Below are 26518 nucleotides of genomic sequence, written 5' to 3'. Positions count from 1 at the left end.
TTTTGATTGACACGCGATATAGAAGCATATGTTAGGACTTTTACATCATTTTTACAACATTTTATGAATTTTGTCGATTTTTCACTTTTTTTCCGACATGCTATAGTATGACTTTTTTTTTCCCTGAAAAAGTTGACCATGGCTTTTTATGGCTGTTTTGGACTCACTACACTGAGACTAGGCGCGTCAAGCGAGATGAGCGAATTTTATGCCTTTTTAACAATTTTAAATATTTTTTTATGAATATATCCTGACTGACGTTTTCGTGAATTTTCGACATGCTATAGCATGACCTTTTTTTAACAATATGATCAAGGCATTTTTTTTTTAAAGATTATTTTCTTGCATAGACACCTTTGTATTTAGCGTTGGATAGAGAGGAAACATGGGAGAGAGAGGGGGATGTGACATGTATCAAAGGATCTCCAGCCGGGATTCGAACCTGAGGCTGCTGCATATATGCAGACATGGGTAAATGGCATGCACTCTTTTAGGACTTTTACATCATTTTTACAACATTTTATGAATTTTGTTGATTTTTCACTTTTTTTCCGACATGCTATAGTATGACTTTTTTTTCCCCTGAAAAAGTTGACCATGGCTTTTTATGGCTGTTTTGGACTCACTACACTGAGACTAGGCGCGTCAAGCGAGATGAGCGATTTTTATGCCTTTTTAACAATTTTAAATATTTTTTTATGAATATATCCTGACTGACGTTTTCGAAAATTTTTTGACGTGCTATAGTATGACTTTTTTTACTGCCAATGTAAAAAAAAAATAACCCTAATTTTCACGTTTTTGCTTATATCTTGGGAAGGGAGGGTCGTAGAGACTCGGGAATGGGTGGCGTTTACCCCTATTCGACCCTTCTGAACACGTCAGTCTTTGAACCGAGTCTCTACGACTTACCGTTCTGGAGATACAGACAAAGTAAAAAAACACCCTAATTTTCATGTTTTTGCTTGTATCTTGGGAACGGAGGGTCGTAGAGACTCGGGAGTGGGTGGCGTGTACACTAGTTCGACCCTTTTGAACACGCCAGTCTTTGAACCGAGTCTCTACGACTTACCGTTCTGGAGATACAGCCAATGTAAAAAAAAAAAAAGAACCCTAATTTTTACGTTTTTGCTTGTATCTCGGGAACGGAGGGTCGTAGAAACTCGGGAGTGGGTGGCTTCTACCCCAATTCGATCCCTCTGAACACGTCAGTCTTCGAACCGAGTCTCTACGACTTACCATTCTGGAGATACAGCCAAAGTAAGGAAAACACTAACCCCAAAACCCAAACCCAACCCTAACTCTAACCCCAACACATAACCCTAACCAACCCCAACACTTACCCTAACCCTAACCCCAACACACAACCCTAACCAACCCCAACACTTACCCTAACCCCAAACCCAACCCTATCTATCAGGTCGAGAGCCAAAGTCCTGTCTCCTTTCCTAAGCTCTTAAATATATTAGCTTGTCTGAAAAGCTGAAACATGTTGCTGGGATCTACTTGGCTATGACTGACTGTTTTAACAGGGAATTGGGGAACATGGAGAATTCTTTCTGACTTACTATTTCCGTCCTGTTACAGGCACACACAGGTTGGCTCAGGTTGTTATTATTTAATATCTGGACCAGCGTGTACTTGCTCACCTCTAAACCGTCTCGTAGGCCGGGCTCTTCTTTAATTTGTGATTGGCCAGCTGTCCAGATGACGTGGGAGATTTCCCATTCATCACTGTAGAGAAGGCCAAAAACAGTGGGATGAAACAATAATCCTGAAAACAATTCTATTCTGGTCTCATCTCTTGAGGCTTCATTTAACAATATTAGGGCTAAGCCTCAAGTCAGGTGATTGTGGTGTGAAGCCTGTTTTTCTGTGGAGAAAAAAGTAAGCTAGACCACTTCAAATACACTCTGTTTACTTTTCATGATTTACTTGAGAAGGAAACACTTTTGGAAAAGTTAAATCAACAAAGAATGTTGTTTTAAACTATTAGACCCTTGCATAACCCTAATAAACTATAAACCAATAAATAAAATATTTAGATGAGAATGTATTATTAAGATTATCCTTCCATTAAAAAAAACAACTAATGTATGCCTCATCTGGTATATTATGTTCACAGTCAAACAAGTCTGTGTAAACAGGTTCACCTCAGGCCAATCAAAGCAAGTTCTCTCATTTAATTAGTCTGTGCTAAACCTCTTTGAGGCATGAAATCATCCCAACAGCAATCCACACAAATCTCTGGCCTCGCTCAGGACCGTTAAATTAGCCCACATGCCCTTGATCTCCTAGAAACATGCATAGAAACACATCTAGTCACACCACATCTCACACCTGAAAGTACAATAAGTGCATGTTCCAATACAAATGTGCCTGGTAAAAAATAATCCTAGTAATCCTTATAGTCATGTTTTTCTCCCCTGATGAAGGTGAATATAATTAATCTGCCTGAATTCTTCTCATCCAATCTGGCATAAAATATCACAAGATACCCATCACGGTGAATATCTAAAAAAACCCCCAAAGATTTTCATAATCAATGTTTGGTAAATCAAGTCTTCAATTGATTCATGTCGACACCTTTAAATGAAGTTAGTCAGAATAAGGTTCTCATTAAAACACGCACAGTGACAAAGCTGCAACTTTAAACTATATTTAAAATATAAAGCACAAAAGGAACATAATGTCTGTCGTCTGAAAGCAGGGGATTTAGAGACTTTGGAAACACGTGCACCGCCAGCTCTCCTACTTTGAGACGACCACTTTACAGTATGAGATCAGAGAGAGGGAAGAGGAGGAGCAGGGAGACACTAAGGTCAGCTGCTCGCCTTGGAGAGAGTATCATTACAGTCAGTGGCTGCAGGACAAACAGGCAGGGTTTCACTTACTTATCTTTATATCGTAAAAGAAAGGCTCGAAGAGAAGACAGCATCTTGTATTGTAGAAGCATCATGACGCAGCAGGTCAGTGGCTCACCGCTTCTCAAGCCCTTCTTCCTGAAGACGCCTGTCAGAGGGGTCAACCCTCTGCGACAGAGACGACACACGCTCCCCGCCAGCGAGTTCAGGAACCTCACGCCGCAGGACGCCATCAGTGTGTTCGAGATCGAGAGAGAAGGTACGTTTCTGCTCACCAAACAGTCCCATATAGGCGTTATTATGTATGATCAGGTGTGAAAGCTGACTTTCTATACTTTCATTAGACATATTTTGGGTGTTGAATATCACCTTTAAGGTGGAAAAAGTACATTTTTCTTACAACCTGTAGTCCTGATCTTCATCACCGTGACTAGGACTTGACCCACTGAATAAACAGGTTCTTTTCACCCCCTCAGCATTTGTGTCGGTGTCTGGAGAGTGTCCACTCACCCTGGATGAAGTGCTGAACTTCTTGGGTCAGTGCCCCGAGTTGTCGCTGGGTTGGTTTGAGGAGGGACAGCTGGTAGCTTTCATCATCGGCTCTGGCTGGGACCAGGAGAGGCTGTCGCAGGTATGAAAACACCTGAGACAAGCCTTGGCTTTCTATGCAAATGCATGAGTTTTACACAACTACACTGGTGCTAGGGCTGTTCCTGATTTTCTTCTCTCAAAATCCGATTTTCGATTAGGATTATTTTGTGAAATGACAAAAGGCAAAGAAATTATTTCAAATATGCTGTTTTTTATTTTTTTTTATTTTGCACATAATTTCCCCATTGGGATTTGAGAGCAAACCTTGCTCTTATTAAACAAACAATCCCTCAAGGGATTAATATGATGAACAATTAATGAACTTTTGCCATCTGGCTTTGCTCCATGTTATCTTCTTGTAGACCTCTTTAAACAAATAAAAAAACCAATCCCTTTGGGATGAAGAGAAAAACCTCACTTTCTCATGTATCTTAAGGTGTGTCCATTAAACAAACATGAATGAATAAATGCAGAACTTTAACTTTTTGAAAAATCGGTTCGACGATTTTCCCGTTTTTAACATCGTCCTAACTACATAATCGCGATAACGATTTAAAATCGACTAATGGAACAGGCCTAACTGGTGCATGTGAACTTTCTTTAACGTTCTCTATGTCTTTTCTCCAGGAGGCGATGACTCAGCACGTCCCGGACAGCCCCACTGTGCACATGCATGTGCTGTCAGTGCACCGTCACTGTCGCCAGCAAGGCAAGGGCTCCATCCTGTTGTGGCGCTACCTGCAGTACCTGCGCTGCGTGCCGGGCCTCCGCCGAGCTCTGCTGATTTGCGAGGACTTCCTGGTGCCCTTCTACCTTAAGGCCGGCTTCAAAGAGAAAGGACCATCAGCCATCTCCGTATCCAAAATGCAATTCCAAGAGATGGAGTACACGCTTGGTGGGCAAGCGTACGCACGGCGAAACAGCGGCTGCTAGTCCACGAGCCCCCCCCTCCCCAAATTAAATATAAATACACAGCCAACAGATGGACAGATAGAGGCAGGGCCAGAACGCCCCATTGGACTGGGTTCAGTATTGGTAACGAGGTCTTCCTGGACTTCCTCAGCATCTCACAGTATCTGTGAGGACAGAAGGGACCAGAATGGAGTCACGCTAAAGAGATCAGACCTCAAATTATACTCCCTCTGTCCTTTGTGAGCTTAATGTCGTTTCTCCACTTATTTATTCTTACTGTTTGTCAAATCACAAGTTTGTAATGTAACCGAGGCATTTCATTGTACATTTTCAGCATTACATCCTATTATGATGTAAATTCTGCTCTATTTTTGTAAACCATATAAATGAATAAAGGTGTGAATTCATAGTCATTATTGTAATAATGTTATTTAACGACTGGTTGGATTGTTGAATATTAAAGCAGATATTTGCTGTTTCTTTGTTGCACAATTTGAATAAAACATAAAAACAATCTTCAACAGGCATTTTCTGGTAATTGAGAGGAAGCCACAGACCATTTTAATTTGTAGTTTTTTACTGTTGTTTTCAGTTACACGTGAGTAGACAGGTAGCTAAAACACTACCGGGTTCAAAACAACCATCACTTCTTGAGAAGCAATAAACAAAGAAAAGAAAACATTCGAGTGCTCAGCATAATGTAACAAAAATATGGCAGTAGTTGGTACATTTATCAACAAGGCACCAACGGTATCAACATCTGATTTTTGTCCCTGCTGCTGTATGAGGTTGCCTGAATATTAAAACTGGAGTGTGAATGTAAAAAAAATATCCTTCTCTGTACCAGCGCTGGCTGCTCTAACTGCTGCCTGGCTGTAACGGGCAGCTGGTAATGTTGATGAGGTTCAGAAGTGCCATACCTTTGTTCCACTGGACAGTGAAGGAGTGATAATGACTGCCGGTGAACAGGGAGGTGATTAAAGGAAGTGTTTCAGATGAGTGGCATAGGTATTCATACTGACAGAGTAAAAAAACACAAGTATATTGTCATTGTTCACAGATTCCCCCCCCCCCCAGTCAGAGTGGAGTCACAGACTGGCTGATATCATCTGTTAGTCCACATCCTTCCACCCGATCCCGCCGCGCTCACGCCGACGGCCCTTCAGTGGAGGTGAGCGTTGAGGTCGTACTTCTCACAGAATTTGTCCGTGAAGGGGATGCAGGTGAGCAACTCGCACCAGTCGCACTTGATTGGGTAGACGTAGAAGAGCACCACGAGGCCCGAGAAGAGCCCGACGAACACCAGCAGGAACACGATGATCTGACAGCGTTTGCGGTACAGGTCCATGCGGCCGAAGCTGATGTAGGGCAAGAAGGCGAAGGACAGGAAGAAGCCAGAGATGAACCCGCAAATGTGTGCGAAGTTGTCGATCCACGGCAACAGCCCGAAGGCGAAGAGGAAGAGCACCACGCACAGCAGCTTGGTAAAGGCCCTCCAAGGCTGGGCGAGGATCTGCCAGCTCTGAAACAACTCCACAAACAGGCAGGCCAGGATCCCAAACTGAGAGCCTGCAGGACCCACCTGACAAGGACAGCAGAGAGACATGAGAACGGCTGCTGGGATGCTTCAGCACTGATATTTAGATGGTGTTAGACTGGTGGTCACCTCTGCTCTGTAGGGCAAAAAGATGGCCGAAGCCAAGTTGCCAGTGATGCCACTGAGAATGTAAATGATTGAGATGCGCAGCCAGCCCGCCAGCTTCTCCAGGTCCCTCAGGATGGTCATCTGGAAAGCCACCGACACGAAGCAGTGGAGGATCCTGGGAGGACGGAAAGGACAACGTGCTCATGTATGTGTGTGTGTGTGTGTGTGTGTGTGTGTGTGTGTGTGTGGGAGAAAAGCCACACGTGTTGGGAAGATAATTCCTTTGTGTAAAGCAGACCGATGACTCAGTCTCAACCAAATCAGTCTCTATCTCATTGAAGCTTAATGAGTTTGTGTAGCGAGGGCACTTTGCTTAATTACCCAGGAGACGGATAACAGACAGCGTAAAGATGAAGCACAGGTCAGCTCTGAGGGAGTGCTGTCCGCCAATTCATCCACATATGTTTAATATACAGACTGGAAGTAAATAAAGACGACGATTCACTGAATTGTACTTCTACTTTCTTCCTGTGCGTGAGTACAAGGTTAGCAAACTGTGCTTTTATTTGTACTACTGTGTACAATAAAGTACCTGTAAGGAAGTAGGTGTAAAGTGCTTTACATATGTAGGATTTTTCTTCTTTATACTACTTATGTTTGAAAATACCTGCATGAAGAAAACCATTAAAAAAACTCTCTGGATATAACTATAGTACTTTAACAAGAGTACAATAAAATATAACTGGCGACTCACCCAGCATGCAGGAAAAGTGAGAGCCAGAGCCGGTAAAACTGATCTGGGATCTCAGGGTTGAGGAAAGGCAACAGTCCACACACATCATCCATGCAGTGCACCTGAACAGGGACAGAGCACAGCATAGTAAGGATTAAGACTTTATCATCCATCCATCTCCAGCTCCTATAGCTTCTCTCCTTTTTCCAATAAAAAAGTCTATGATGGGAGAACGTTGCTTACTTGAGAGCAGAGAGTCGCCTCCTCGTGAAAGTAGCCGTACATGAAGTCACAATATTCCCGGGATGTGATCTCACATCTTCAAAAACAAACAAACAAGCAACGATAACTAAATCAACTAGTCATTCTAACATATATATATTCATTCTGGGTCATCAGTGCTCCTCACCTCCCTTTGGTTCCGATGCAGCATGGCCGGCCTGTGATGGTACAGTCTATGTGAGGCAGGTTGGTGTGGTTCCCTGTGTTGTACCTGGTACAAATCTGAAACCACAGCAGGTTTTCAGTCTTTTTGTAGCAGCCATTGAACGTTTTAAATCTTCATCAGCACCAACATGTGTTCAAAAGGAGCCATTTAACCATTAAAAAACGTGTTTTTATTCCATTAAAATCAAAATACACTTACTGCTGTTTTACTGAAAAAGAAGACTTTTCAGGAAACGATAACTAATACCCCCAACCATTTCATCAGGCTCAGATAACATGAGAGTGATCACCTTTCGGACAAGCCTAATCTCTAATCTCCATCTCGTATGCTGAGATAACACACAGGGTTTTACTCACTGGCCACTTGCTGATGTCGTCAGGCCATTCATGAGGTGGCACCGAGGCCGGCTCCAGACATATCCTGCAAACGAGGAAACACGCACACTGTTAGACTGAGCAGCCGGCATCGGTTCCTTCACGTCCCGGGACTGAACGAGTGTCTGACCTGGGATCCTGATGGCACACGGAGCCGTACTGCCTGTCTTTGCCGTGTAACTGAGGAGTGCTGGAATGCCTCGGCCACTTCACCCACACAGCGAGAGTACTCTAGAAACGAGGACACAAAGAGGTGGGTGAGAACCCCCGCGGCTCCTACATGTAGTGGATGATAGAGAAGAAGAGGCTTGTTTCCAGACCGAGCATTCCTCCTCTGAGGTTTGGACGCAGCCGGAGCGATCGTTGCGCACACAGCAGGCCGAGTTGCGTTCGATTGCTCTCTTTTCCCTGATAAGATCATGCACCTGCTTGTCTTGGCGCATGCACGGAGAGTATTTGGCCCCCAAGTGGATCAGAGCTTCCTAACAATGCATCCATGAAGAAAAGACAGAACATTATTTGAAGACCACACAGGATTATTGCTGGTATTTCCTTCAAACGAAGAGAAGAGTGCTCACCGACCCCGGCCCGATCCAAAAGTTCTCCTGCTGCACAAACTTGACATTCTCATACACACCTTTGTTTCTTAAAACCTAAAACAGAGAGTAGAATCAGTTTGAAAGGAGTCGTGATGACAATGTGTTTTATCACGACTGAGCTGCTTTTACTCACAGAATCAACCGTCTCATGCTGGGAAAAGCCCACCGGTGCAATCCCATAGATGCATACAGCCAGGATAGTGATGAGCAGGTGGACCACGGTGATCCAGTATGTAAAAAAAGGCCTGGGGGAGACAGAGAGTGTGGATTCGTATGTGTGCTCATCATCCATCAGTGTCCTCCAGTGAAAAGCACGAGGACGTACCTGTGGTCGTCCATGTCCTCGATCTGCCTCTTCACGTAGCTGTCGATGCGCTTGCGGTAGGTGCGGTTGGTGAGCTTCCCCACCATGCCCAACCCGTAAGGCCTCTTCTCTCGGGCAAAAAGCTTCTTGACGGGTACAACGATGCGCTGGCCACGCCGCTGCCCGGTAACACTCACCACTTCCTGCCGCAAGGGCACCTTCGGCGGGCCTGGAGTTCCTTCTTTGGCTTTACGCCACCCTCGCTCGAGAGGTCTGGGGGAGCAAAGAGAACATTTCTGTCACGTTTGATTGTTCAAATTCAACTTTATTCATCCCAGGAGGGGCGGTTGATTCTGAGCATCAGCAGGTTGTCTCATCAAACGAAGTGTTCATTATTAGTTTTAAAATGTTGGTATACGGAGCAACACTTTGACAGAGTACAGTCACTTACAGCATGAGGTGACTTCTCTCCAGCTCTGACTTATCAAGGGCGCTGCCTGTCAGCTCCATTTCATCCTTCGTGCTGTTAGGCTCTGCCTCTTTCATGGCCGCCTCAGACGGCGACTCAAACACCTCGTCCGCGTACGTGGACATCTCCTCCTGCATCAGAATATCCTACAGGGAAGGTGGTGGAGAGGAAGATAGTGAGCAGAGGTGCCAGAATGATTATTCAGTAAATAAACGTGGTGACGTAACAACACGGTTGGTTTTCTTACTCGAGCGAAGAAAGACGTGTCCAGCTCATCGGGGAAGTCCACCATGTCCTCCTCCATGAAGCTGGCGGGGGTGAAACTACGCCTTTGGGCCCGTCGGAGAGTGCTCTCCCGTATCGACCGGCCCTGACACAGATAAATAAAAATGGTATTTTTGCATGTATATATGTATTTAACGTGTTCTCGTGGATCTCCCCCTCTCTCTCGCTCACCTTGACCAGCGCTGCTGCAGCCCTGAAGCTCATCTTGGCCACGGACTCCCTCTTACGGCGGCGAGGCAGCCGGTTGAGACCTGAGCGGGAGCTGGTGAAGGAGCAGAGCGAGGCGGCTCCGGGGGTTATGGGGGTCTGAGGCACGCTGTAGCCGTCCACCTCCTCCACCATGCGGAAGGCTCGGCCTCGGGCCAACGGATCCACAATCTGGAGACCAACGGGTTCAACAAGCAGCAGTTAGAAAGACAGACATAATTAACCTGCAGTAAATAAGAGACAGTATCTTTATTTTAGGTTAAAGTACATGACATAAGAAAAGCATGTATTCTCTACCTTCTGCATGCCATACTGTGAAGAGGGCACATAGAGCGGTGGTGGGGTCTCCGTGCTGGTGAGGGAGATGTTGTCCTGGCTGGGTAGATCCATCTCCCGGATCACCTGTGGCTTCAGCTTCCCATAGCGCAGGCTGCAGTGGCGCAGGCTCTTCCTCTGCCATTTCTGGGTGGCGTCGCCGTCCTTGCTGACCCCGAACCAGTCCGCCGTACCCCTGACATCACAAACACTGACCTCTCAGCTCGGGCTCACCAAACGTTCAGCACACATGCTTCATTTCTCACAGAGATTAAACGCTATCTGGCACGGTGAAATCTGAATGGATGAGCCTCTGTGGATCAGGGCAGGAAACATGGTGGGACCGATAAGACTGAACTTCCTGGTGTCGAAAACGTAACAGACACACGCACGTTTATGTCCAGACACAACAAGAACACACACACACACACACACACACACTGAATGCATAGTGGGCAGTCTACAAGTTCAAAGAAAGAGGGAGCCAGAGAGCTTTTACTGGATCCTGATACTGCAAATAAAATCCAATTCATTCAGATTTTCCTAATCTTAATGACAACGGCAGACAGCAAATCCAATTAACAGAGAAGCAGGGATTTTCCTCCTCCACTCCCATTCCACCAAACCTTGGTGAATGCAATCAAGTTTGGAAGCCGAAGCCTAATAAGTACCAGAGCAAACAACGTTCCTGCAGCCCGAGGGCAGGAAGTGGAACTGGAAACAATCTTCAAAGGAATTCAGGCAAACGAGATGTTTCGACACTAATTACCAGCTGCAGATTGAACGCTCAAGTCCATTTCTCACTCGCTCAGCTCACTCTTTCCGTTAGTGAAGAACAGCCTATGTGTGCCGTTCTTTGCTCTCGAGGACGTGCCCCTGCAAACCTTTGCTTTCTACGAGTAGAGACGCATCGAGTCTTCAGATCTGGCGCCTTAAAATACAACTTAATGTGATGAATGCTGTTATCAGGTCGCCTTATGACTCATTTAAAAAGAAAACTTCAGGACTCTCAGCTGCAACAGCTGGTGACTGAGTGAGAAACTATTATTAACAATTATTGTGAACCTTCTGCTTAAAATCATGTCAGAATGATGATTGTAAGCTAAACATTCATACAGTACAATCAGGTATTTCTTCATTGAATAAGCCTACAGGTGTGAGGGACTTCCTGCCGTACCTGAGCAGGGTTCTGGAGAGTGAGTGGTGTTTCCTGATGCTGCGGCGAGCAGCCCGCTGCCCCTTAATGGGAACTGTGTTAATCCGCTCAAAGTGCACCCTCCTGCTGCTGTGACCAGGCAGAGCAGAGCCGGGAGGTGGCGAGAAGGGACAGGAAAGGACAAGGAAAGAGAAAAGACAACAGGCGGTGAGAAGGAAGAGTGCAGCTGGAAATCATGCAGAGAGAGCAAAGCAGACTGTTAGCTTTTCATTGAGATGTAGAACATCAGGGAAGTGATTACAGGCAGGTGCAGAAACAGTCATGCAGCAGAAATAGTCCAGTTAAATGGAAACGGGACACATCCTCCATTTAACTCATGAACGGTTTAAAAGCAGGTGCTGTGCTTACATCACATGCTGTAGCATTTTATTCTATTATCTGAAAACCCTGCATCATATTCCAATCCAGGAGTTCTCAACCTGGGGTTAGGGTTGGGACCCCAAGATAGTAAAAATAATATATTTTAAACTGAGGAGTGTTTTGTTGCATTGCATCACCTGTACCGGTGCTATCATTTGCCTCAGAAAAGGTTTTTATTGAGTGTTCCTGACGGGGGAGAGAAAAAGTCTTGGAAAGCATCAAAAATCCAGAGAAAATCGGATAATGTCTAACTGCTAGCTGCTCAAACTCAACACGATTATTCTGGGGGTTCAGGTGCAACACGTTGAGAAGCACTGTTCTAATCTTTAAGCATGCTAAACCCACTTCTATCAAGACGTTAATACACAAACACAGCGCTCGCTGCATTTACCTCTTTATGGTTTGGGTGATGGAGGACTGGCGTTGTAAGACCGGCCGCCGGGTGTCGAAGAGGTCGCGGGGAGGGGACTGGAGGTGAGAGGTCTCCACTGGCATGCTGATACTGCGTAGGAAGCCCTGCCTCTTCACCGGCTGCACAGGAAAGGAAGCATTAGAAGTCATGACAAACAAATGTCAAAAGGTGACAAACACAAGATTTTGGGGAGAAAGAAGACCTGAACAAACGTGGGAGGCTCATCTAGGGACATCTGAGCCGTGGGAATGTCCAGTCTGAGCCAGGGAGGCTTCTTCCTCTGCAGGCTGCTGGTGCTCTCCCGCTGTGGTTCAGCCATGTTCTCTGTCCCAGCCCAGGCCTGCCAGCTGCACACGGACAAGACAACGGCATGGTTACCACCTCAATCAACCACGTCAGCACATCATCAGGTGTAAGGGTTAGTTTGCAGTTAGAAACACAATGATCACAATGATTTATGCTCACAAGAGGGTGCTAAGGCCCCTTATCTGACTCCAGCATGGGCGTTCACATATTTCTGGTCATTAGATAGAAACCACGAACAACAGCCAGCAGCTGTTTACCCCTTAAAGCCTTACATATTTGTGCTGTAGAATGGGGAAGTTTGCAGTCTTAAAAAGAATCTCTTAATCCAACAGTTGAAACCAGATTGAAGCCGCTCTTTGTGGTTAAAAGTTGCTGTGCATCCAGCAGCCATCTGCCACAGACTAATGACTATGTATGCATTTAAAGGGGGTGCACAGTGGAGCTCACTATCTGACAGCTCGCCCGTCGCTGCAGCCTCGTTATCACCAAGCTCTCGTTTTATTGTCCCAGCATCTAACCTCACTTCTCTGGGCCTGCTGCTTCATTTCCTGTCATTTCCTCAAGTTTCCCCTCATTTACCAGCTAGCAGAACACAGGCATCCTTTACACTCCACAGAAAAGGGTGTATGCATGTGATGCTTTCATCCCTGATTAAAGCAGTCGTTCACTCAGTAGAAATGAGGAGATGTTGATGTTGTAGATGTTCAAAATACCGAAGAAGAGAGTATCTCTTCAAAAATGGAGCCGTTACAAAACCAAATTAATGTTTCCCTTCCTCAAATTAGTTTCATAAGATGTCATCGTTACACAGTCGGTCTGGATGTCGCATCGGGAGCTTTGAGCGGGTCACGTCCTCGCCTCTCCAGTTACAAATCCAGCTCCTTGAAAAAAGAAAGGTCCGTGGTTTCTAGTGGCCACATCTGCTTCCAATTGCCATTTCAAATGAACCACAGGCTTCTGTTTTAGCCCAAGTGATGATGGGAAGTGTTGTCAGTGGATCTCAGCAGAGACGGAAGGAAAACCTCAGACTGAGGGCAGCAGGGGTCATCGCCACTGTGTTAATATTTAAACATGGTCTCCATCTCGCCAACAGATATTTCTCAATCCAAGGACACGGGCGTTTACTATATCTCATCATATAAAATGTTATGGAGGAGTTTCAGGAGGGAAGGTTTGCCTTGTGCACCTATTTAGGTTGGGTTCTACTCTAAATGCTGTCTGACCTCCAGTGACATTGTCTGGACTGTGATACCAGATTAGCGAGGCGGAGGGGGGGGGGGGGGGGCGGAGCCTGCTGAGAGTGGGAAACAGAGAGTGATGATAGGTGGATGAGGAGCAGTAAACAAGAGTGCAAAGTGACAAATACTTCTCTGGGCTGTATATTTTTAAGTCATCTGCCTGTAATCCAGTCTCTGTATCAGGATCCAGCATGTGCACACAACAAGCCTCTTTCTTGCGCCCCAGGCTCCGACACGCGACATTTAATTACCCTCACTATGAGCTCAAAAACAGCGGGGCTTCTACAGAGCAGAGCAGTGGAGGGAGGGGCATCGGCTCCAGGGTTGCTGGGAAATGAAAGCAGACGGGGAACCTAATTATCCTCCATGCTAAACGTCGTTAGCTTGCTTCAGCTTGGGCTCCTCCTGCTTTGACTCCGTTCGGCCTGCATGCTGTGCCGATGCTGCGTTGCCTCCGGAGAATGAAGCAAACTGAACTCATTGTTCCTGCCTACTGTTTCCCATTCCTCTCGGCCGACATGCATGTGGTCGATGTGCGAGCGGTTACCATTTGCAGGCAGTTACAGCTTGATTGTTTCTTTATGCCTGCCGTCTACTTCCATGCCAGATTAAACCCACACAGACCGACTTTAAAAGCATTCAAACTATGTCGATGAAGTGAGAGGGACTGAAACATCTCACGGCTTTAGGACTAAACATCTGTTTCACACACAGCTACAAAAAAAACCTTTTTTCATCATAATGCACTTCAACACATACATGTCTTGCAGAAGATGCCAGCAAAACCTGAGACATTATTCAGCCATGCAGCCATGATGTTCCCATCAGCCCACTGGTCGCAGCTCAAGGTGAACCTCCAACATTGTAAAACAGCTAAGCGGCCCGGCAGTCTGTCACCCTCCTTCTCTCTCACCCTCCTCCAAAGCCAACATGGCAGCTGAACCAGCACGGCGTCTCAGGAGGCGTTTAGCAGGAACGTTGGCGTCATCGTTGCTCAGACGCCAGCGTGGCTACGACAGCCACCGACTCTCACTGTGAGCGAGGACTCAAACATGCCCGTCATCTCTCCCATGGAGTGATAAGAAATCACAGATAAAGGTAAGATTCACGGCTGATCCCAGGCAAGCAAAGCCGAGTTTTCACAGGCAGAAAGTCCTTCAGAAGGAAAACATCCTTGGGGGGAATGAGAGTTGATTGAATTTTGCGTTTGGCAATTATCCAGCCTGGAGGCTCAGACTTCCCTTGACGGCGCACGTTATCCGTTCATGGCCAAATTTGACGGTTAAAGAAAATCAGTTGCAAGGTAATGGCTTTCTGAGACAAGACTATTAAAGTCATTCAGCCCGATTAACTGCTTGAAGAATGCACCACGATGTCTCTCAAGGTGATTCGGCTGCTTTTTCTGGTTGAGATGGCAACAATTCAAAGCGGGGAATAGTTTCCAACAGTGTTTACATTCCCAGACTTACATTCTTCAGATCAAAATGATTTCATCTCCTTTCTTTTTTTAAAATGTTTTTACTTCACGCTTCACATCTAAAGAGGGAAAACACCCACACCCATAACTTTGCACTGCGCCTCGCAGCATTGGCTTCCTGCCGTCGTTTGCTCCTCGTGAGAAAACGACACTTCCTACTCATTTAGGAGACCCATGACAACCCTGCATGGATTGTTTTTCATTCTTCATTCCTCTCCATTAGGCAGAAGAAAACAGACAAAAACACAGAGGACAAGCGAAGGTCTCTCCAGGTGCTGTGACGTCCAGCAGGCCATAATGACTGGAGCTGACAGGCAGAACCAGCACTCTCTTTCTCCATCTGGGGAGCTGAGATCTACTGTAAGACCTTCTGCATACAAACTAAAGCCCAGTGAGATTTTCCATGGCATGGTTTAATAGAATCACTTGGTAACGGCCTCCAGTCATGCAGAGAATGGTCCAACAGAAGACCGGATCAATGCATGGAGCTCTTAAGTGCCACATTGAACACATTCAAGAGTAAGAAAAAAGCTGAGTGAGGGTTGAGGCGCTGCTACTGCTTCATTTTCTGCTTGTTCATCAACATAACCAGTCTTCTCCGATGCCCTCTGTTTCACATTCACCATCAATAACAGTGAGCTGGCCACGGCCTCTTTTACATTGGATCCGCCGTCTTTCCGACAGATGCCTTGTTTAAAATCTTCAGTTAGCACACGAGGAGAAATTGAAAACATACGATCCCCAATGAGTACGTGACTCCATCATATCACATTTTAGAAAAATCATTTAAGTATTAAACATTTGTGAAACAAACTAAATCTGGGGCCATTTCCAATCTCAGTGCATGCCATCCCCGCATTCCTCAGGATCTCCGGCTGCACTGAACCCAGCTGAAATGGCAGAGAAGGAAACCACATGAAGTCTAACCATTCTGGACAGGAGCTGCTGGTTTCCTGGTATGAGTGTACTCCTACAGGAGGCAGGCTAGCTGACAGAGCCTCAGGTGGCCGGCTAAGCAGGGCCCTGCTTGCACCCCACTGGGGTCAGGGTGGACAGTAGACAGGAGGAATAGCTGCCGAGCATGCACAGACAGGCACCATGATGGATGACCTCATTAATCTAGCCAGTGAGAAGGCCGGATACGGTATTCTTGAGTTTCCTGGCCCCAGGCCTTCGTTCCTGCCTTCCCTCTTTCATCCTCTTTCTCTTCCTGCATGGTGCTTCTGCTTCTTTGTCCACTACTTTGGCTCAAATCCTCATTTTAGTGTCACCTAGGGGTGTCGTGGCTTGAAGTAGTCATGCCATGAACTCCTCCAAATCTGTGCAATGAAAGATGGTTCCAGACTATGGTAAAAAAAACAGGTTATGTTTGGTTTTCCCCACGCTTTAACAGTTAGTCATTATAATTATAAATGCTCCTACTATCCATTGTTTCTTGTGTTTCACTCCATGCTGGAGGCGAGGAGGCTTGACTGGAAACAATGGAGGGAAACTGGGCTATTCAGACTCACTCTCTCTGTTATTCTCTCCCTAAGTTACAACTGGAAACATTCTTGGTAAAGCCTCATCTGAATACACAGAATATAATAAAGAAGACAAAGCAAATATAAAGAAATGCCATGTAGATCGATAGGCACTCGTTCTGCCATTGTGAAACCATTCTCAATATACAGTAGCTGTAGTTCCCCTAAATGGGGATTTCATAATGATGAGCAGAAACTCATGACCACGTAGTCATTCTCAGGAACGGGTGGAGGCACGTGGGAAACAATACGAAGAACCACGACGGACCATTTCAACAGAAATGCACCGATACTACAGGCTGTAGCTCCTACCAGCATCTGAGGCCCATCTGCACATTGATTGCAGAACTATGCTTTTGATCTATATATAGCACACAGCGCTTCCGACCGGGGGTTGAATTAAGAAGCTGACAAAACCACAGAGCTAAAGATATTTACTTTGGGTGAGGAGAGCAGAGAAACAGGTACAGAAATAGACGTGTTATACTGCAGACATTAATGCCAGTGGTGAAAGATGATTTGGATAAGTTACATCTACACTATGATTCATGAATGTGTCTCTTCAGTTCTGGCTGCTCTGGCAAAACCCGTGTGACATTAAACACAAGCCCTCCACACACACTAACACCTCGATGGAAATAAAACCCAGCCGTCCAGACTTGAAGCTCTCAGCCCGACTTACAAGGAAGGAAAATACTCCCCAGAATCAAGCCTCAGGCCAGGGAGGGAAGTGAAACTGAGCACCAGTAAAGCTGCAGTCATCTGAATTGACCCTAGTGACATGTGACAGGCTGTCACACCAAACCACCTTACGACATTAAAACACACACAGAGAGAGACAGCAGAAATATCCGTCGCAGCTGACCCTGAGATCAAGTGTCACAGCTATCTGAGGGCCAGGCATGGCGGGCGGGCGGGGCGGCTGTGAACTGCAAGGTGGGTGGTTGAAGGGGTGGGCACGGCCAACACACCAGCCAAGAAGGGTGGAGCAGCTCGTGAAAGTTTCCTATGTTTTCCAACAGGCAGATGTGTGGATTTTACAATGAAGACTTCACCTTCTTACTGGCGGGGGATTCAGTCAGATTGGTTTCGGGGTCCATCGCCAGGCTCCCTCGCTCTCATAACAGTGTTTACTAAAAGACAGGATTGAGTGCCAGAGATGAGAATAGCTCCTGAAAGTATAAATGGCCTCCTAACAGCGGGCTGCATGCATGTGGAGTATTTATAGAGCTCGATTGCAAATGTACGTCTGGATGAAACTGCAGACCGACATGAAAAACATCCTGCACCAAATCCAGATAACCCCAGGGCTAAAAATGTAAAAAATAAACTGACTACATGTCTCAAAAGATACGCACATCAAACTAGTTTTATGGAACTGATGCATTCATTTATCTCTGAGCAAGAAATGAACCAGAAGCGATATCTGAATCATCTCCCGTCTACAAAGCCTGAGACGTTGCCGGGCGTATGCAGCTCCTAGAAGATTGCACTCGGTTATTAAATCAGCACAAAACTCAGCCTTTCTAATATCCTGCACAGGAAATCAATATGAAGGAGAGGCGAGGTGTGTTAGAGAACACAGGAACCAATATGTACAATGACTTTAATCCCATTTCATATCACCTCCTCTTAGCAACAAACTTTCTTGCTTTTTGCTGTACAGGTGAAACTTTAATACCCGCGGCTTATTCAGCACTTGAATTATTTAGATATTGATGTGACTGAGGTGAATTATTGACTACATACAGAACTTTACTGTGCCGGTCCCCTCGGCTGCAGCATCTCTGATTGTTAACGGGCTTGTTACAGCTCACAACACATAGTAAAGGCTCGTCTTCCCTTCAGTGGGGAAATAAGTTAGTGAATCTGTGTCATGTCCAGTCCAGAGCTGTGGTCGTGCTCTAATCTGGAGGAAGAGGTTGACAGTAAAAACTCCCTCGGCGTCTGCTATATATAGCCGAGAGGCCGAGACTTCTAGATACGTTCATAAAACAACAAGGGCGTCGTGTGAAAACGCCACGGCTTCACCAGACCAGGTACCACCCTGTTGAATCAGCTCACAGCCAAACGGCCTTCACCACTTTGGGGTTAATGCAGCTGATAAGCAGTTGGTTTTGAGGCCGGGACTCCAGCTGCCAGACCCGAAACCTCTTTGTTTACCACAGAAGCTTATCTTCAACCTGCTGGATCTATCCTTTAGTGCTGTGGGAAACATTCAGCAGACCCTGAAACCTGCCGTCCAACTCCACACCGAGGGACAGTTCCGTTAATGAAATTCAACAAGACCGTGATACTCCAGAAGACCTGACCCCGTTTTAGAGCCAACATGCTAAGATGTCGGTTGCATCATACAAGCCATTAGTGATAATAATGAAATTAAAAAAGATGGATTAGAAATGACATGGCAAATCATTAATCATGAAGCAGGGAAATAGTTTAATTTCCATGTTAAATTTCTAAATTAGATGCGGGCTGTCGAACCGGATCATAATAATAATATGGTGTACAGCCCTTGTCTATGTAAATGTCAAAGATCTCTGTTTGCACTAGAGATCAATAACATGAGCAGCAGACTTTCTGACAAGGTTTTTCTTTATTCATCTCTTACTAAGAGACGATGCTTTAGACAACAAAAGGAAGGAAGTCATCTTTCTTGCAGTCCTCCCAAAAGTGTGTTCAGAGCCCAAACAATCGCCTCATTGTCTCCAGGAGGAGGTTTGACATTCTCTCTTTAAGTGAGTAAGAGGAGAATCTCAAAAACAGTGTGCCCTAACAACATGTGATCGCCATCTAAATAGTTTCCAGCATGATATCAGCCTGAATCAAGCCTACAAAAGGCTGCATTGTACGCTCTAATGTGGACCGGGCTGAACAAGGGTCATTGTGCAGCCTGATCGCAGTCAAGAGCAGACTCAAGTTTTCATTCCTCCATCAATAGAAATGGCGCACTAAGCAAATTCCCAACTGAGATAATTACTCAGGCAAGATGAGTTAATTCCATTCTGGTTAAACGGAGACGTCGTATCGGCGAAAGCTCCACAGAACGGCGCTACCATCACAACTCTTTAGGTTTATCTTTCTAATCAATCAACAGGATTAAAAATACTTCACAAAGGAGAACCATCGCTCTGTCATCGCACATCCTCAGTGGGAGAGCAGCAGCATGCAGAGATGATGCTTATTTTACCGTGGAGTGCTGGAAGGAAGGAAGTGCACAGCGAAAGAAAGGAGGGGAGACAAACGAAGGCAGGAAACACACAGCAGACCCGGCGCATTCTCCGTGTCCGGTCCACACAAGCACGGAAACAACACGCACACTTGCTCACATGCACAGGAACACATCCACACTCCACGTGGAAACACATCCCTGGACTTTGTTGGAGTCGGGCCGGCGAGCCACGAGCGGCCCGGCGAGCCACGGCCGGCCGTGAGATCGCACTGTGACATTGAAGCTGACGCGTCTATTGAAGAGAGCAGATCGAGTGTGACCGGTAGCACGGGCACGTTGGGAATTAGCCATATTAGCATGGAGTCAAGCAGAGCAGAGAATCCAGTTTCTCCATGACACACAAGGGAATTCAATTAGAATTAAACATTACTTTAAAATGTAAAATAATCCACAGCATGCTGACGAAGGAGAACAAAATGTCTAATTCCATCTAAATGTTTGACTAATTCATTCTTCACTACATTTTTACACTGAAATGACTCAGAAAACGAAGGTTTTGCAGCCCAGAGAACATCTTATAGACTGATTTTGCATGTGCAGGTGAGCATGTGTGCAGTATGGATGTGTAGGCGTGCAGAGCCGGAGCTCACAGTCAAGTCAAGGACGGGGAATATCAATTGTGTTGCCAGCAGCCTCCTTCTGCAGCAAAACACATTTGGTGTCACATGTCATGATCACATGGAGGCAGATCTTCTGTTCGGGATGACGCTGCACTTCTGTCACAGGTAGGAGGCTTTCATTGGATCTCTTCTGCAGAGGGAACTATTTCATCTGGTTTCCTCCTCTGGGTTGGAGGGAGGGGAAGCAGTTTTTGCTTGGTCATTTTAATAAAGCTCCCATGTTTGAATCATCTGATACACAACAGGCAGATGTGTGGATGAAAGCAAAACGGGGGAGGCGGAGAGCCATCAGTAAAATTAATTACATGCACTAAGTTTATCTGATGGGTATGACTTATGGAAGTGAGTGTTCACAGCTAGTACTGCGCTCTGGTTCCCAGCACTGCGTGGGGTGAAGACACACACATCAGTCCCACATGCATCAGCTTCATTCCCTCAGATAGTTGTGTAAATAAAAAAGGGAATAAAAGTGATTTTTCCCCGGATTCTGATACCGGTCACTGAGGAAGTGGAGAACCCCGGGGGGAGGACCTAGAGGTGAGACCCGGGTCTCGGCGCTGGGATCAGGGAGATGTGAGTGGAGGATGATGGGGGAGGAAGGAGGAAGAATGAAGCCATGCAGCTGGGCCAAGAGATCAGTGGAAAACTCCCGACAAAAGCACAGGAAAACTGGGAAGGCTGGGGCAGGTCCTCTGGGACGGTCACGGCCCCAGTGAGGGGGAGGCCTCCTCACTGATTTAACTCAACAAAACAGTCTCTTTCTGTGGAAATAAAAGTCACTTTTCCCACCAAGTCACAGAGCAAAAATGTGGAGACGCTTCCTTGCTCTGCCCACGATCTGACAAGAAGCAATTATTGTCACGTGGGAGCGACAAATGAATATTGGTTAGGAGACACAATGTCTAATTCAAATGTGATGAGAGATATAAAAGAAAAAAAGGACTTCTCTCCCAGAGTGGGTCAACACTGACAGCCTCCAGGAATAAATGACTGCTGATTTACTGTTTGTTTCTGCTGACTTCTGAGTGAATTCACATATCGGGCTTCCAGCGTGATGCCTTCGCTATGACTGGGCGTGATGGGCTCCATAAACCAGAGGCTTTACATCATTTCCCCTGGCACGCAGCATTACCAGCTCTGTCAACTGGCAGATGGAAGGGGAAAGTTGGCACGAGTGTGAAGAGGAGCATGGCGGTGAAAAGGGAACGTTGAGCGTTTACGGGATCAGGTACCTGTTCGAATATGTTAATCCGTCTAACTGACAAATACTGTACAAAGTCCAACAGATGAACCAAAATCTATTTGTATAACGTGGATAATAAAACAGGATATAAGACGACGTATACTTTAGTGACCTCTCAGCACTTAAACTGTTCAAGTTCAGTCAACAGAAGAGACTAAAACCCACCTCTTCCCAAAAAAGCCCGTACAAGAAAAGTCACAGAGGATTCCAAACACACCCTGGTTTCTGGGAAAGCTGCTGGAGTGAGTTTGGTGCGTGGTATGTGATGTTGGTGGGACCGTCGAAACGCTCCAGATATAACTGTGCAGCTCCAACAGTCCACTGGAGTTCAGCAGTCTGGGACACAATGAGGATCCACAGCCTCTGGGAATGATAATCAACTGTGCCAAAGAGCTGGGGGGGTATCCTATTTAAAACTGCACCCTCATCACTGCTGGAACAGGGCTGGGACACCATCAGTGCTGCATGCACTTCACCCCACTCTCACACACAAGCTACCCTTCCTGGATGTATATTATATTATTATAATAGCTTCTGCACAGTTTAACTCTCTCAAACTCTTCAAACTATTGCAGTATTTTGAGAACTCCCTGAAGCATATCCTCATCTTGCATAATCTTTTTCAGTAGCTTTTTAATTCATGCAGGACAACCCCTCTCCAATGGACCATCACAAATCAATTAATAATAATTACATCTGCACAAAACTAAGTGCATTTCAAACAAGGAGACTGCACTGATTTTTCAAAAGTTGACCATCAAGTTATACCACTTTTTATTTAAACTTGTCGGAGCTTTGAAACAAAACCCTCTGGCAGGGATTTTTCCCAGGCGAGCCTACGCAATAGTAACATACCTGACATGCATATTTCTGTCTGGAGGTGCCAGGTAAGTAGGATATTTATTGGGTTATGTGCAGACACGCCCTCAGGGAGCTCTTCACGCTTACAGAGAGATCAAAGTTCAAGGAGCCATTGCCACTCGTCTATGAACGCCGGCCTTCTGTGAATGAGTTCCCACAGCCCTGAAAATGAGCGTTGCCCTGCGGTTAACCAGCCTCAGACAGCATGTCAGTGGAAATACAAGCTCCAGGAAGCAAAACACCCCGTTACTGCAGCCGCCAAATCAGATGCTACAGCCCAATGTTGGCCTGAACTTATACCTATAGTAACCTGCATTTTACATATAGTTACACCTCCGACTTCCCTCCAAACCTGTGCATCAAAAGGTTTCTAGTAAAGAGTCTGTGAATGCCGGTTCACGTCTAGCTGTCTGATGACAGACGAGGTGCTGACGGAGAGAAGGGCAGGGTGGTGGCATGCTGGCCGACCGAGCCCTCGGAGGCTCAGGGGTAGCCCTGAAATAGCCCTGCTGCTGCATTACAGCATTACATCACAGCTGACTTCACCATCATGGCTGCCGCTGCATCATGCCTCCACCAAGATGTCATAGGACGGGAACAATCGGATGCAACGGCTGTGAGTCACACGGAGCCGCCGACGTTGCAAGCAGACGAGCAGCCGAGCAAACGCCACACTTCCTCTAACATTAAAACCCGCCGCATCAAAGCCAACACGCTGTTTATTCCCTGCTTCCATTCCTGAGCGTGTCGGCTTGATAGACACTAGAGACACAACACGGTTTCTATTTTTCCCCACACATGCCACACGATTTGACATGTGAGAGGAAAAACGCTGTTCTTGCTCCTGACGAGTCGAAACCGTAACCACATCAGAGTGAGAAAAGAGCTGAGCGAGAAGGCGATCAAACGCTGCCTCGAGCTCTCTCATCTGTAAAACCATACCTGACGTGCTTTTTAAGCTAATGTTTTAGCTGGGAACAGTTGTAAGTGATATATTTAGCAGGAAAAGTGTGTGTATTGTCTCCAAAGTAGCAGAACAAGTCGGTTAACATGTTTGACCTCTCCGGATGCTGCTGCCGTGCCCCGTATTCACAAATCAGCAGACAGTCTTCACTGTGTTTTCACACGGTGCTGCACGTGACCACGTGACAATGTGGAAGAAATATGTAATTCAGCTCCAACGACACTTTGACACTAAACACTCACAGGCAGCACCAGTCAGTCACAGCCGGCTATGAATGAAATGAACCAGTTAAACCCACAGAAATGTATTTAAATTCACCTCAAAATGTCCAAAGATACTTAATAACCTGAGGTTCATTTTAATATGAAAGACGTATAGAAAGATTCCACGTGGGCGGTGTCTTATGTGTTGATGTATTTCCAAGTAAGAATCATGGAGGCTCACTGAAGAGCTGGAATACTAGAATATGCAGATACAGAATGTATAATATGAAGTGATATTGGTATAAAGTGTGTATTTTTAAAAGCTGCTCCTGAATTTTAAGAGGAAATCTGCATCCTATCAGGGTTGGTGTGTGTGTGTGTGTGTGTGTATGTGTGTGTGTGTGTGTGTGTGTGTGTGTGTGTGTGTGTGTGTGTGTGTGTGTGTGTGTATGTGTGTGTGTGTGTGTGTGTGTGTGTGTGTGTGTGTGTGTGTGTGTGTGTGTGTGTGTGCCTTGTAATGCATGTTGGTGGGGAACAGCTGATAACAGGGAAGCTCCATCAGCACGCTTGCTTTAGATGCACCGTTAGCGCTGTTAGCAGCCCGCTGCTGGCTCAGCCGTGTTGAGAGCTGTGTAGAGGCAATCTTGTATATAAACACTTTAAATGAAAAGCAGATTAAATATCACAAATAGAAACTATACAGTATAATATACTGTGTACATATGAGTATCTGCTAAGTATGATGTTCACAGATGGGCTGAGAAACAGGATTCTCTAGTGAAGAAACTCGTGATCCAGATGTGTTTGTTGGAGAAACAGCCTGAAGTTATTTGGAGAAGCATGTGCTCTGCACACATGGGACTGTTCAGCCAGCGACGCCTGAACTCCATCTCTGCTCACAGAAAATGACCAACAATCACAAAGAGTCCAGCCGGGACCGGGAAGAGGCGGATTCAGACGTCCGAAGGCTCCTTCCAGGAAATCTATAGTTGAAGAGTGCGTCATCCCATCAGCAGAGAGCTCATTCTGGGCTAAATAACTGCTTTTAGATGGGAAACATCACCGTGGTGCTAGCGTGTAAATATCTTTTCTTAAAGAACGGCAATGAATGTAGGTTGATTACATACAACGCTCTGCAGCTCTTTGGAAGGCAACGCCATGAAACAGTCGTACAGGATTGTGCACATGGCCGGCCTGACAGACAGACAGACAAACAGACAGACAGACAGACAGACAGACAGATACCGCGCCATGAGTCATGCAGGCATGACTACGTTGCCCCCCAGAAAAAACCTCACATACCAGCCAGTCAACACAAACCAGCCTGGATGGTCCACCTGCCTCAGCAGCTACTCCCAGTACACACACACACACACACACACACACACACACACACACACACACACACACACACACACACACACACACACACACACACACACACACACACACACACATAAACAGACACACACACATTGGGAAGTACTCCCAACACTCCCTCCAGTTGGAGTCCAGTTGGAGCAGATACAGGATGAGCATGACTGCCACTATCACACATCAGAGCCGGCGGCTTTATCGGTGTGATTACATCACCCAGAGCCATGCCCCCCCCCCCCCCCCCCCCTCCATGTGATAAGGTTTCAGGAACACCGGGCACACACATCAGGCCATGTGCTCCTCCGTCCCGTCTGCCAAAATAACTCAGCAGTTTCTAATACAGTACGTCTACGGTTTCACTTCGGCCTGCCCAGGTATTGTGGGCCGTCGGAGCGTAACCTTCCCCATGTCAACAAGTTTGTGGTCTGTTCATCTACGTGAGCTTCCTCGACCTCCGATGAGTCAAATGTAGACCTTAACGTGGCCCCGCCATGCGTATGATTCTATGGAATTTGTGCTCTTTGGTGTCTCCATGAGTCACGTTGAGTCACCGTGGCGTTATGGAGCCACAGATGAGAAGCAAACAAAAGCTGTAGGGAAGAAAATAATGCTTTCAGGTTCAAAGGGTTGGACGATGACAGAAGCACCTCCTGTCTCCGGCTCGTTTCATCCACATTCCCATCATGAATTATGTAACGTGTGCATAGTAAATGTGTGGCCATTCAACACGCATACACACTGATGATTGCCTGTGAGGAAGATGATGGCGGCGCTGATATGAAGTCAGAAGGAAGGCGGAGGATGAGGAGGATGAGGAGGATGAGGAGGATGAGTGAGGTCATGCTGTGACTTTCTGCATAATAAGTCAACAACATTGGAGGGTCATTCCATTGTAGGAAGTTACAATTAGGCCGAGCTGTTTTTCCAGCCCATGAGGTAATGTTGCTGATCTTGAGATTAAACCATCCAGCCTTTGGCTCTAATGGAAGTAATCTCTCCTGAATTTGGAAGTTAAAGTCAAATAAAAAAAGCCTGTGGCTCATTTTGGACACATTTCACACCTCGTTAATTATTCTTATAATAGGCTACAATGTGTCTTGAATAGCATATGTCATACTTGTTTCCCTTTTGTAAAATGTGACTGGCCCTAAGGTACAGCCACTTCAAACAGCCTACTTCCACAGTGAAACTGCCAGCAGCTCCTGCTTGTGTCCGGCCTGCATGTGAATGATTCACACGTTGACCAGCATTTTAATTATTACATTAGTAATAAACTCGTTCCTCCTGCCGGTCACGACGCGGAGCTTCCTCCGCCTGCCTTCCTGTCCGATAGTCATGCAATAACTACTCACCCTTAACGACCAGCAGCTCTGATGATTCCCAGCAGCGAAACGAATTTAAAATCCGGCTTCACAGATTGATTTTCCCCGCCAGTCAGCTCCGATGATTGGTCACATCATCCTGAGAGAGGCGCAGGAAGAAACGCGCTCCTTCTTCTTTCCAACCCCGCAGATGTGTGAAGCCAAGCCCGGCGCCGCGCTGTGAGAATCAGGCCCGCCTCGGTCGCACCGGTCCGGGGTTGGTGTCGGGGAAACGTCGCTGGAGTCCGGTTCTCTGCGTCCCACCTACGGACTGAACATTCCCACACTGCTCCATGGATCGACCCGGGCTAAGTTTTCTTCCGCCGGTTGTAGACGCAGCTCGGCGGAGTCAGCCCCGCCCTGGACTGGGAGACGGTCT

The 26518-nt window shown here is 46.3% G+C and overlaps 2 protein-coding genes across 4 annotated transcripts; one reads left to right on the top strand and one right to left on the bottom strand.

Moving 5' to 3' along the window:
* The first annotated feature begins 2920 nt into the window (after positions 1-2920).
* On the top strand, positions 2921-4800 carry aanat2 (arylalkylamine N-acetyltransferase 2). Its single transcript, XM_084037610.1, has 3 exons — positions 2921-3123; positions 3341-3495; positions 4083-4800. Exons 1-3 carry the CDS (start codon positions 2958-2960, stop codon positions 4386-4388), a joined length of 627 nt encoding a protein of 208 aa, XP_083893736.1. The 5' UTR covers positions 2921-2957; the 3' UTR covers positions 4389-4800.
* A 149-nt stretch (positions 4801-4949) lies between these two features.
* rhbdf1a (rhomboid 5 homolog 1a) lies at positions 4950-26518 on the bottom strand. Of its 3 annotated transcripts, none has more exons than XM_084037607.1 (19): positions 26131-26518; positions 11937-12081; positions 11714-11853; positions 10924-11031; positions 9729-9942; positions 9396-9602; positions 9187-9309; positions 8922-9085; positions 8492-8743; positions 8300-8411; positions 8146-8220; positions 7888-8049; positions 7698-7798; positions 7550-7613; positions 7155-7249; positions 6989-7064; positions 6767-6867; positions 6034-6187; positions 4950-5949 (listed from the first exon to the last, which is right to left on the bottom strand). In XM_084037607.1, the coding sequence occupies exons 2-19, from the start codon at positions 12051-12053 to the stop codon at positions 5530-5532; spliced, it is 2685 nt and encodes an 894-aa protein (XP_083893733.1). In that variant the 5' UTR covers positions 12054-12081; positions 26131-26518; the 3' UTR covers positions 4950-5529. The 3 variants fall into 3 exon arrangements, with proteins under 3 accessions (XP_083893733.1, XP_083893734.1, XP_083893735.1); XM_084037608.1 differs by having other exon boundaries at positions 10924-11028; XM_084037609.1 differs by lacking the exon at positions 10924-11031 and having other exon boundaries at positions 4951-5949; positions 26131-26517.

The sequence above is a fragment of the Eutrigla gurnardus genome, assembly GCF_963514095.1.
Source record: "Eutrigla gurnardus genome assembly, chromosome: 20".
Taxonomy (NCBI): Eukaryota; Metazoa; Chordata; class Actinopteri; order Perciformes; family Triglidae; genus Eutrigla; species Eutrigla gurnardus.
Note: the sequence above shows the minus strand (reverse complement) of the source record. Positions and strands in the feature narration are given on the sequence as shown.